Source organism: Bombina bombina, chromosome 3, assembly GCF_027579735.1.
Source record: "Bombina bombina isolate aBomBom1 chromosome 3, aBomBom1.pri, whole genome shotgun sequence".
NCBI lineage: Eukaryota > Metazoa > Chordata > Amphibia > Anura > Bombinatoridae > Bombina > Bombina bombina.
Window position 1 is genome coordinate 365294689 of NC_069501.1, and position 12623 is coordinate 365307311.

Consider the following 12623-nt stretch of genomic DNA (forward strand, 5'->3'; position numbering starts at 1 on the left):
TCCTCTTGACGTTCAGTCTAATAAACAATTAAATGCTGTTTTTAAACCTCCTGTGGTTTCTCCTGAGGCTATTTCTGATATGATTTCTAAGGAATGAAATAGCCAGGCACTTCTTTTATTCCTTCTTCAAGGTTTAAAAAATTGTATCCTTTACAAGCAAAATCTATAGAGTTTTGGGAAAAGATCCCCAAAGTTGATGGAGCTATTTCTACTCTTGCTAAAGGTACCAATATTCCTATGGAAGATAGTACTTCCTTTAAGGATCCTTTAGATAGGAAGCTTGAATCTTATCTAAGGAAGGCCTATTTATATTCAGGTCATCTTCTCACACCTGCAATTTCTTTGGCTGATGTTGCGGCTGCATCAACTTTCTGGTTGGAGAATTTAGAGCAACAGGAATTGGATTCTGACTTATCTAGCATTATTCGCTTACTGCAATATGCTAATAATTTTATTTGTGATGCTATTTTTGATATTATCAAAATTGATGTTAGATCCATGTATTTAGCTTTTTAGCTAGAAGAGCTTTGTGGCTTAAATCCTGGAATGCTGATATGACATCTAAATCTAGATTACTATCTCTTTCTTTCCAAGGTAATAATTTATTTGGTTATTAGTTGGATTCTATTATTTCAACTGTTACTGGGGGAAAGGGAGTTTTTCTGCCTCAGGATTAAAAACCTAAGGGTAAATCTAAGGCTTCTAACCGTTTTCATTCCTTTCGTCAGAATAAGGAACAAAAACTCAATCCTCCCCCCAAGGAATCTGCTTCCAATTGGAAGCCTTCCTCAAATTGGAATAAATCCAAGCCTTTTAGGAAACCAAAGTCAGCCCCTAAGTCCTCATGAAGGTGCGGCCCTCATTCCAGCTCAGCTGGTAGGGGGCAGATTAAGGTTTTTCAAGGATGTTTGGATAAAATCTGTCCAAAATCATTGGATTCAGAGCATTGTCTCTCAATGGTATCGAATAGGATTCAGAGTAAGACCTCCTGTGAGAAGATTTTTTCTCTCACGTATCCCAGTAAATCCAGTAAAAGCTCAGGCTTTCCTGAAGTGTGTTTCAGACCTGGAGTCTTCAGGGGTAATCATGCCAGTTCCTCTTCAGGAACAAGGTTTGGGGTTTTATTCAAATCTATTCATTGTCCCAAAGAAGGAAAATTTATTCAGACCTGGATCTGAAAATTTTGAATCGTTATGTAAGAGTACCAACTTTCAAGATGGTGACTATAAGGACTATTCTGCCTTTTGTTCAGCGAGGACATTATATGTCCACAATAGACTTGCAGGATGCATACCTTCATATTCCGATTCATCCAGAACATTATCAGTTTCTGAGATTCTCTTTTCTAGACAAGCATTACCAATTTGCTGCTCTTCCATTTGGCCTAGCAACAGCTCCAATAATCTTTTCAAAGGTTCTGGGTGCCCTACTCTCTGTAATCAGAGAACAAGGTATTGCAGTGTTTCCTTATTTGGACGATATCTTGGTACTAGCTCAGTCTTTACGTTCTGCAGAATCTCACTTGAATCAACTAGTGTTGTTTCTTCGGAAACATGGTTGGAGGATCAATTTACCAAAAAGTTTCTTGATTCCTCAGACAAGGGTCACCTTTTTAGGCTTCCAGATAGATTCAGTGTCCATGACTCTGTCTCTAACAGACAAGAGACGTTTAAAATTGGTTGCAGCCTGCCGGCACCTTTAGTCTCAGTCATTCCCTTCAGTGGCTATGTGCATGGAAGTTTTAGGTCTCATGACTGCAGCATCGGACGCGATCCCCTTTGCTCGTTTCACATGAGACCTCTACAGCTTTGTATGCTGAAACAATGGTGCAGGGATTATACAAAGATATCACAATTAATATCCTTAAATCCCAATGTACGACACTCTCTGACATGGTGGATAGATCACCATCGTTTAGTTCAAGAGGCTTCTTTTGTTCGGCCAACCTGGACCATGATCACAACAGATGCGAGTCTTTCAGGTTGGGGAGCTGTTTGGGGATCTCTGACAGCACAATGGGGTATGGAAATCTCAAGAGGCGAGATTACCAATAAATATTTTCGAACTCTGTGCAATTCTCAGAGCTCTTCAGGTTTGGCCTCTGTTGAAGAGAGAACCGTTCATTTGTTTTCAGACAGGCAATATCACAACTGTGGCATATGTCAATCATCAGGGTGGGACTCACAGTCCCCAAGGTATGAAAGAAGTATCTTGGATACTTGCTTGGGTGGAATCCAGATCCTGTCTAATCTCTGAGGTGCATTTCCCAGGTGTAGACAATTGGGAGACGGATTATCTCAGCCGCCAGACTTTACATCCAGGGGAGTGGTCTCTCCATCCAGATGTTTTTTCTCAGATTGTTCAGATGTGGAGTCTTCCAGAGATATATCTCATGGCCTCTCATCTAAACAAGAAACTTCCCAGATACCTGTCCAGGTCCAGGGATGTTCAGGCGGAAGCAGTGGATGCACTGACACTTCCTTGGTGTTATGATCCTGCTTACATTTTCCCACCTCTAGTTTTCCTTCCAAGAGTGATTTCCAAAATCATCATGGAACAATCATTTGTGTTGCTGGTGGCGCCAGCATGGCCACACAGGTTTTGTTATGCTGATCTGGTTCGGATGTCCAGTTGCCCACCTTGCCCACTTCCGTTATGGCCAGACCTACTATCTCAAGGTCCGTTTTTCCACCAGGATCTCAAATCATTAAATTTGAAGGTATGGAAATTGATCGCTTAGTACTAAGTCATAGAGGTTTCTCTGACTCAGTGATTAATACTATGTTACAAGCTCGTAAATCTGTCTCTCGAAAGATTTATTATAGAGTTTGGAAGACCTACATTTCATGGTGTTCTCATAAATTTTCTTGGCATTCTTTTAGAATTCCTAGAATTTTACAGTTTCTTCAGGATGGTTTGGATAAGGGTTTTGTCTGCAAGTTCCTTGAAAGGACAAATCTCCGCTCTTTCTGTTTTATTTCACAGAAAGATTGCTATACTTCTTGATATACACTGTTTTGTACAGGCTTTAGTTCGTATTAAGCCTGTCATTAAATCAATTCCTCCTCCTTGGAGTCTTAATTTGGTTCTGAAGGCTTTACAGGCTCCTCCATTTGAGCCTATGCATTCTTTGGACATTAAAATACTTTCTTGGAAAGTGTTGTTCCTTTTGGCTATCTCTTCTGCTAGAAGAGTTTCTGAGCTATCTGCTCTTTCTTATGAATCTCCTTTTCTGATTTTTCATCAGGATAAGGCAGTTTTGCGGACTTCATTTGAATTTTTACCTAAGGTTATGAATTCACCCCACTGCTTGGCTATTCGTTAAACTGAATTGTGGGTGTGGTGAGGGGAGTATTTATAGGCATTTTGAGGTTTGGGAAACTTTGCTCCTCCTGGTAGGATTGTATATCCCATATGTCACTAGCTCATGAATATGAATATGAAAGAAATGAATTTATCAGGTAAGTTCTTACATAAATTATGATTTTGACTTTCCTATTCCTTTAATGAAAAGGACATATTCTAGAATATTAATTTCATAAACGTTGGTTAAAGCTTCTATCACTTTGTCTGAAATTGAATATTCTTAATGAATGCTTGTCAGATAGCCAGAAGCATTCAATAGCATTGTACTTTGTACCTGTATATGTATCTGCAAAATAGTTTATTTAAACTGCTGAGTAAGTAAAAGGTTTCTAATGAGTTAGACTTTTGTACTTTTACAGTATGTGTATCCACAGAAAATATTGCCAGCCAGGTAGCATTATAAAGTAGCCGGGTGGGGGAAGTATAGTAATATTATTTATAACATTTTCTGTTATTTATAAATGTTATGCAAAGCACAAATTAATTGTGTAATTTAACATAAACCGATTTAATGATCATTTATGCCAAAAGCATTGAAAAAAAATAATGTTCACAAATTTTGGCTCAATATTGGCTTAAATTGTGTATCATATAAATAGGTCCTGGGTAGATTACAGTATTGAATATAAAGGATTTCATAACTTGTTAATGTTGAATTTAAAAACATATAACTAAATTAACTACCCTATATTTGTTGAACCCATTGACAGAGTTCTGTTAAGTTTCTTTTTGATTTGTACTGAAAATAAGTGAATTAATTTGAAGACAAATACTGAGCAAGATATTAGGTTCAGGAAGAAAATATTTCTTAATTTATATAGCAACTGAATTTATAACTTTTTTTTGCCGTCACAGCCAGTGCACTATGAGGAGAAAAACTGGTGTGAAGAACAGTACTCTGGAGGTTGCATAGCCTGTTTCCCACCTGGAGTTATGACTCAGTACGGAAGGTAAGAAAAACTACAAAAATGCACCGTTAAAGGGACAGGTAGCCTAAATGTTTAGTGCAATGCTTTAAAAGCATTTATTATATAACAGACTACCGGCTCAAACATTTCCTAATTTATTTGTAATCAATTTTATTAATTTTCTTAAAACAAAGAAAATACAATCATTGGTGAAACATGGCTGCTTGGCAACAGTCAATAGACTCACAATTATTAGCAAGATAGATAACTGATATGAGAACCCTACAGTTTGAACAATTAAGGAAAGATTTTTCCCAACTTTCTACAGAAGTCAAACAGTTTGCAGCTAGAATGATAGAAGTAGAGTAGAGAATATCTAACTTGGAAGATAAAACTAATTCACAATAACATATGGTAAAAAGTAATGATAGCAAGATTACTGCACAACAGTCTAAAATGGAGGAACTGGAGGACAGAGCAAGAAGGAACAACTTGAGGATAGTGGGTCTTCCTGAAACCTCTGAATATCAGGATTTCTTGCATTTTTGAGCAGTACAGCTTCCGAAAATTATTGGTTTACAAGATAACAATATACTAGTAGAGAGGGCCCACAGAATAGGACAGGTGAGAGCTCAGGTTCAAGCTTCTAGTAGAAAAAGAACAGTGATCATAAAATACTTGAACTTCCTGGACAAAGTTAATATACCTAGACATTACAGGAAAAAAGCACCAGTAAAGATAGGAGAAAACACAATTTTAATTTTTCAAGATTTTTCCATTGACACATCAAACAAGAGAAGGGAAATGTCGCCATTCTGTACACAACAAATTAAAAAAGGAATACAGACAACAATAGTCTATCCGGCCAGGCTTAGAGTCAACAATAATTCTGAAGTGGTTTTATTAGATTCCTCTCAAAAAGCAAAACAATTTATAGAAAGTCTAACGTGACGCAGAGACAGCTACTGTGGAATGAAAGTCTGTTCTGTTTATTTTTAATGTAGAAATCTATTTATTTTGTATTGTACATTTGTTGGATATCTTGGACAGAGAGATATCAAATTTTTATTTTCATAAAGTGATTTCAGAACTACTTGTACAGAGAATATGTAGAGAAAGATAGGGGGCTTCCCCTTTTTGTTTCTTTTTTTTTTTCTCTCCTTTCTTCTCCCTCTCTCTCTCTCAGGACATGCAGCCCTACCTTTTTGTATTCTCTTTCTAATAAACTAGTGTAGATGCATAAAGGAGTTTTATAGTTAGTATAATGGAATATAGGGGGGATAACCTCTCCCATTAAGAGGAAAAGAGTTATTACGTATCTGCAAAAATTCCAACCAGATATTGCTTTTATTCAGGAAACGCATCTAAATAGTCAAGAAATTAAAAAAACTTAAATGTAAATGGGTTAGAGAAATTATAGCAACACCATGCACAAAGCAGAAAAAGGGGATGGCATGTCTAGTGAATAAAAAAAATTAGATTTTAACATAATTGAACAGGATTTAGATAAGGAGGAAAGGTTTACAATTATACATATGGAGGTTGAGAACAAAAGATTTATTTTCTGTAACATTTATGCTCCTAATTAATTAGATAACACATGCTGGGAAAGACTGTATCTAAAATTGCTACAGTTTGTAGATTCTAATCTTATCATAGTGGGGGATTATAACATGACAGTGCACCCAATACTAGACGGAATGAAAGCTAGACGTTCAAGACAATATAACAAAGAAGCGCAGGTGTTGGCTGAGCTCTGTAAGAAGTTGAAACTCAAATATATATGGTGTATACATAATCCTGATAAGAGATCATACACATGTGAGTCCAAATCGCATAAGACTTTTTCCAGATTAAATTTTTTCTTGGTAAGCCAGAAAATGCTATGCCTGGACATGGAAGCAGGCATTAACGCTATGGTATCTATCAGATCATGCTAGTATTACTCTTAAAATTGGATATAAAGCCCAGGAGAAAGCAATAATAAACAATTTGATCTTCCCTCGATATCTACTGCACAACTTCAAATTCCAGAATTGGATGAGAGAGAAATGGAATGAATTTGAGCGCTATAATAGGTCATACATTGAAAAAGCAGAGATTTTCTGGGAATCTGCAAAGACATTCTTCTGTGGAGAAATCAAGGCTTGGCTTATAAAACAGAATAGGATATCCAAGGCAAGAGAAGTACAACTTGCTAACGCTCTGAGAAATAGCTATGGGAGATATCTGGAAAAGATTAAAGGAGGTATGCTCAGTTTAAAAGTTCAGTTATAAATCCATTCTTTAAAAAGCATATTCCAAGGGGAAAAGCAAGTTTAGATGAGCGTAGCACCACAGGCTTACGCGTTTTGGCTGGAAGCCATAATCATAGCCACAGCCGAAACGCGTAAGCCTGTGGTGCTACGCTCATCTACACTTGCTTTTCTCCTTGGAATATGCTTTTTAACGAATGGATTAATAAATTAACTTTTAAACAGAGCATACCTCCTTTCATCATTTCTACTATTATTACCCGTTGGTATGCTCATTGCACGATATGATCTACGCTGTGGGTTCTAACCGCTACAAACTCTGTCTGGCTCATCTGTACAGTCCCAGAATCATGATGTCATCAGCGTCATCTGAGTACACACATGTGGAACGCTTGCTGCTGAGGGTGAGAGACGCCGACAGGCTCGGTTTGGGGATCTAAGGATCATTGGAGAAAGTCTCTGTTCCCTGGTAAGTCTCCGTGTGTGATGCCTGCTGTTTGCATGTTAAAATGCGGTATTGTGGGACTATAACGAGGTGTATGTGGTTCGTAAGAGCCTATTGTAGCGGTTTGTACGCAGTGAAGTGAACAAATGGATATTATATTCCTGATCTTGGAGTCATAAGGCAAGTTCTATTCTCTCTTACTCACAGATATCTGGAAAAGCCAGAAAAGAGATCTTGGGATAAGTATCAAGAAGCAAAATTAGAATGAGAGAGTTTTCTTAATCAAAATATGTGTCAAAATGAGATTAAAAAAAGCGCCGCATTTTGTAATTTCAATGGTAGAACATTGAAATTGCTCTCATTATTGGTCAACTCTCATAAAAATATATAGAGGCAATCAAAACACATAGAGGTAGACATGTCGACATTGCCCAGATGATATATTCCATGGCTATTTCCAGAGAATTTATGCCGCAGAAGAGATCGATCGTGTGAAAAAAACAGGATTTTTGGGATGGTATGCAGGTCCTTAGGATAGACAGAGAAAAGTTAGATGAGTTAAACGCGCCCATTACCCAAGAGGCAATTCTGAAGGCTTTAAAAATGGTGACGGTGGGGAAGGCTCCGGGTCCAGATCAGGTTCCCATAGAATTTTACAAGATTCTAGCAGATCAGATATCGCCTACCCTGTATGATCTATTCAATAACTATTTTATTCAGAAGGAAATGTCCTCCCCATACTTTACAGCCGCAACGATTAATCTCATTCTCAACAAGGATAAACATCCAGAATTACTTGATTCTTACAGGCCCATTTCACTATTAAAAAATTATTACAAACTTTTAACAGCAATAGTGGCAAACAGACTGAAAAAAAATTATTGGCACATTAATACACCAGGACCCAAGCAGGCTTTATGGACGGACGTAACCCGACAAAAACTATGCGAAGAGTTTTGACGGTAATAGAACACTTTTGGATAAAGTCCAAGAAAAAACGGAATCAAAATTCACAGGGCCTAGCCTTAATCACAATAGATGCTGAGAAGGCATTTGATTCCGTTATATAGGATAATTTATTTACATGTTTACAAAAATTCGGACTTAAAGGGCACTTTAGCTATTTTGTTAAACTTATATATAGGAACCCTTATTCCTCTATTGCAATTAACGGCTACCTCTCTCCAAAAGGCACAAGACAGGGTTGCCCGCTCTCACCGTTACTTTTCAACATATCTATAGAAGCATTAGCAATAAAACTATAAGCAAATGACCAGGAATTTTTGTAGGAAAAACAAAAATAGTGCCTTCTCTCTTGATGTGGATGATCTGCTTATTTTTATTGGAAACACTAGGGAAAATATCCCAATTTTGGTGAATCTAATTCATAATTTTGGCTCTTTTTTCAGGGTATAGAATAAACATACCAAAATCTGAAATTGTATGGCTAATTAAAAATAAGAGGAGCTTACATATACTCCTATTTGAATAAGCAGATAGACAGATTAAATTCCTAGGCATTAGTCTAAGTAAGAATCCGGCAGAATGGTACGATAGTAACTATAGGAATTTATGGAGTTCAATCACAGCATACTTAGGAAGATGGAGACAGTTACCTTTATCCCTCTCTGCAAAAATATAGCTAGTCAAGATGATTATTTTACCAAAACACCTGTTCCTGTGCCAAAATCTTCCTCTATTTATCAAAGACAAAGATGTAAAGAAGTTTCATTCCTGTTGTTCCCAATTCCTTTGGAACAAGAAGAAAGCAAGAATAGCACATAGGAAACTAGTCCAGAATAGAGAGTATGGAGGTTTAGGTCTCCCAGATATTAGCTCTTACAATCTTGCAAGTATGATCAAAGTAGCCAGTGATTGGATTAATGAGCGGAATATGGTGACATATCTAGATAATGATATCATACAGACCGCTTCGACATTAGGGTTACTTCACGTAGAAAAAAAAATATTCCACCACGTATAAAAGATAGAAAAACAATATATAACGTGGTGTTAGCTTGGTTTAAACTTTAAAAGGTATTAGGCATAAATAAGCGACTATTAAGCTATCTCCCAATCTGGGGCAATATGAATTTTGCCTCGAGTTTAGTGACAAACATTTTTAAGAGATGGAAACAAGAAGGATTGGCCTATGTGTATCAATTGGAGGACCAATCACTAGGCCCTATTGAATCATTTGATCTTTTAAGGCTGGAGCATGGGCTATTAAATAAAGAATTTTATGCATATCTTCAGCTTAGACAGTATTATAACTCTTTAACAGGAAGACAGGAAAGAGACTGGACACTTGGGGAGATAGATCAAGGGATCAAGTTAAACGAAGTTGGGATTACTTCAATCTCAGTCTGGTATAATCTATTATTGTGAAAGACTGGCCAGAAGAATTTAGAAAGTATACAAGGTAAATGGCAGAAGGAATTTATTGATATTTCAGTTGAGGATATTAAACAGAGTCTTGAAGTGGTCTATAATTATACATTCTTGCAGACATGGGGGCCTATCTATCAAGGAGCTTGATGGCCCGTGTTTCTGGCGAGTCTTCAGGTAATGTGTTCCGTGAGATGAAGTTTAATTTAGCAAAGATTAACACGACTTGCCAATAGCATTAATTATGCTATCTGACACTGGTGCTGGCATCTGGAAGCTTGGTATCCTTATGTAAGGCAAGATCTGTAAATCCAACAGTCCACTTTGTAAGTCCGGAAACTGAAGTGACGCTTTCTTGGACAAATGTTTGTTATAAGGGTAAAGGCACATATACGCTTTTGAATTTATGCAACAGTTTTGTTTTTTTATTTTCCTTTTACCCACAGGAGCCTGCTAGATAAGTGCTGATGTTTTAATAAACTGTCATCACCTTGCAATGACACAAGTCCCTTTTCTTGGTATATGCACATGCAAGTAAAGGGTTTTGAATTCAGGGGAAATGCTGTGAACACAGGAACCTGTTGTGGCCTCTTCTCATGTTGTAGCCACCATGAAATGACATGAGTCCCTGAATCTGTAACATGAATGTACCCCTTTTGAAGATCCACTTGCATAGCTGCACTATCATTCCCTCAGGGATGTTGGTAATGTCTTTGTGATAGGTTGTGAAAGGATCTTGAATCTTTCATCTTCCTTCTGTCTCTGGGATGCTATTTTCTATCTTAAAGTAATAACATCAGCAGAGAAGTCCCAGATCTACACAGCACATCTTCTATAGTTAAAGAGAGACTTACTTTGCATAATCAAAGCTATTGACAGTGATGTTTGTATCCCAAATCTTGGAGAGTCAAACACTGCAATTATTCTCCTGATAATTAAATTCTCTTTTGACATTCATCTCACACCTGATAGGTTTGAACACAAAACCATATAGGTTATAACTGAAAAATCAAAATATTTATGTTACTTAGATTAAAATATTAACTAACATATACAGGGAGTGCAGAATTATTAGGCAAGTTGTATTTTTGAGGATTCATTTTATTATTGAACAACAACCATGTTCTCAATGAACCCAAAAAACTCATTAATATCAAAGCTGAATAGTTTTGGAAGTAGTTTTTAGTTTGTTTTTAGTTATAGCTATTTTAGGGGGATATCTGTGTGTGCAGGTGACTATTACTGTGCATAATTATTAGGCAACTTAACAAAAAACAAATATATACCCATTTCAATTATTTATTTTTACCAGTGAAACCAATATAACATCTCAACATTCACAAATATACATTTCTGACATTCAAAAACAAAACAAAAACAAATCAGTGACCAATATAGCCACCTTTCTTTGCAAGTACACTCAAAAGCCTGCCATCCATGGATTCTGTCAGTGTTTTGATCTGTTCACCATCAACATTGCGTGCCGCAGCAACCACAGCCTCCCAGACACTGTTCAGAGAGGTGTACTGTTTTCCCTCCTTGTAAATCTCACATTTGATGATGGACCACAGGTTCTCAATGGGGTTCAGATCAGGTGAACAAGGAGGCCATGTCATTAGATTTTCTTCTTTTATACCCTTTCTTGCCAGCCACGCTGTGGAGTACTTGGGCGCGTGTGATGGAGCATTGTCCTGCATGAAAATCATGTTTTTTTTGAAGGATGCAGACTTCTTCCTGTACCACTGCTTGAAGAAGGTGTCTTCCAGAAACTGGCAGTAGGACTGGGAGTTGAGCTTGACTCCATCCTCAACCCGAAAAGGCCCCACAAGCTCATCTTTGATGATACCAGCCAAAACCAGTACTCCACCTCCACCTTGCTGGCGTCTGAGTCGGACTGGAGCTCTCTGCCCTTTACCAATCCAGCCACGGGCCCATCCATCTGGCCCATCAAGACTCACTCTCATTTCATCAGTCCATAAAACCTTAGAAAAATCAGTCTTGAGAAATTTCTTGGCCCAGTCTTGACGTTTCAGCTTGTGTGTCTTGTTCAGTGGTGGTCGTCTTTCAGCCTTTCTTACTTTGGCCATGTCTCTGAGTATTGCACACCTTGTGCTTTTGGGCACTCCAGTGATGTTGCAGCTCTGAAATATGGCCAAACTGGTGGCAAGTGGCATCTTGGCAGCTGCACGCTTGACTTTTCTCAGTTCATGGGCAGTTATTTTGCGCCTTGATTTTTCCACATGCTTCTTGCGACCCTGTTGACTATTTTGAATGAAACGCTTGATTGTTCGATGATCACGCTTCAGAAGCTTTGCAATTTTAAGAGTGCTGCATCCCTCTGCAAGATATCTCACTATTTTTTACTTTTCTGAGCCTGTCAAGTCCTTCTTTTGACCCATTTTGCCAAAGGAAAGGAAGTTGCCTAATAATTATGCACACCTGATATAGGGTGTTGATGTCATTAGACCACACCCCTTCTCATTACAGAGATGCACATCACCTAATATGCTTAATTGGTAGTAGGCTTTCGAGCCTATACAGCTTGGAGTAAGACAACATGCATAAAGAGGATGATGTGGTCAAAATACTAATTTGCCTAATAATTCTGCACTCCCTGTAAACAAAAAGAATAGATTCCCTACACCTTCTACACTACTTATTCTATGTCAATATGCCTATAATACACATTAATCCAGATGTCTTCCTAATTTCCCTAAAATTTCTCTCAGAACCTCAAAACCTTATAGAGATGGGATTAAAAGTGGAATCCCACTTTGTTTAAATAAATACATATAATTGATCATTAGGATTTATGGATTAATACTAATTCATAATTAATCTTTTTCCTCAGGCTTTAATATTAAAGAGAAAACTAAACGGCTAGATTACGAGTTTTGCGTTAGGCTGAAAAAGCAGCGTTAACAGGTCCTAACGCTGCTTTTTCACTACCGCTGCTATTAGAAGTCTTGCAGGTTTAGGGGCACTGCACACTTCTTTGGCCTTACGGCAAAACGACTTATGTAAACTTTGTAAACCCTTTTTTCTATGGGAATTCCATAGCGCTGGTATTACGAGTCTGTCCTGGGAGGCCTCCAAGATCCGTAACACATTTTAAAGTCAGTAGTTAAGAGTTTTATGGTACAACGCCGTAGCATAAAACTCATAACTAAAGTGCTAAAAAGTACACTAACGCCCATAAACTACCTATTAACCCCTAAACCTAGGCCCTCCCACATCGCAAACACTAAAATAAAAATGTTA

At 37.6% G+C, this 12623-nt stretch overlaps 1 protein-coding gene across 1 annotated transcript in view; it reads left to right on the forward strand.

The window, feature by feature from the left end:
* The window catches only part of LOC128653287 (amine oxidase [flavin-containing] A-like), a 412656-nt gene that overhangs the window by 362793 nt on the left and 37240 nt on the right, over positions 1-12623 (forward strand). The window contains exon 12 of the mRNA XM_053706492.1: positions 4222-4316. Within this exon, the coding sequence (XP_053562467.1) occupies positions 4222-4316 (95 nt within the window). The remainder of the gene's footprint in view (positions 1-4221; positions 4317-12623) is intronic.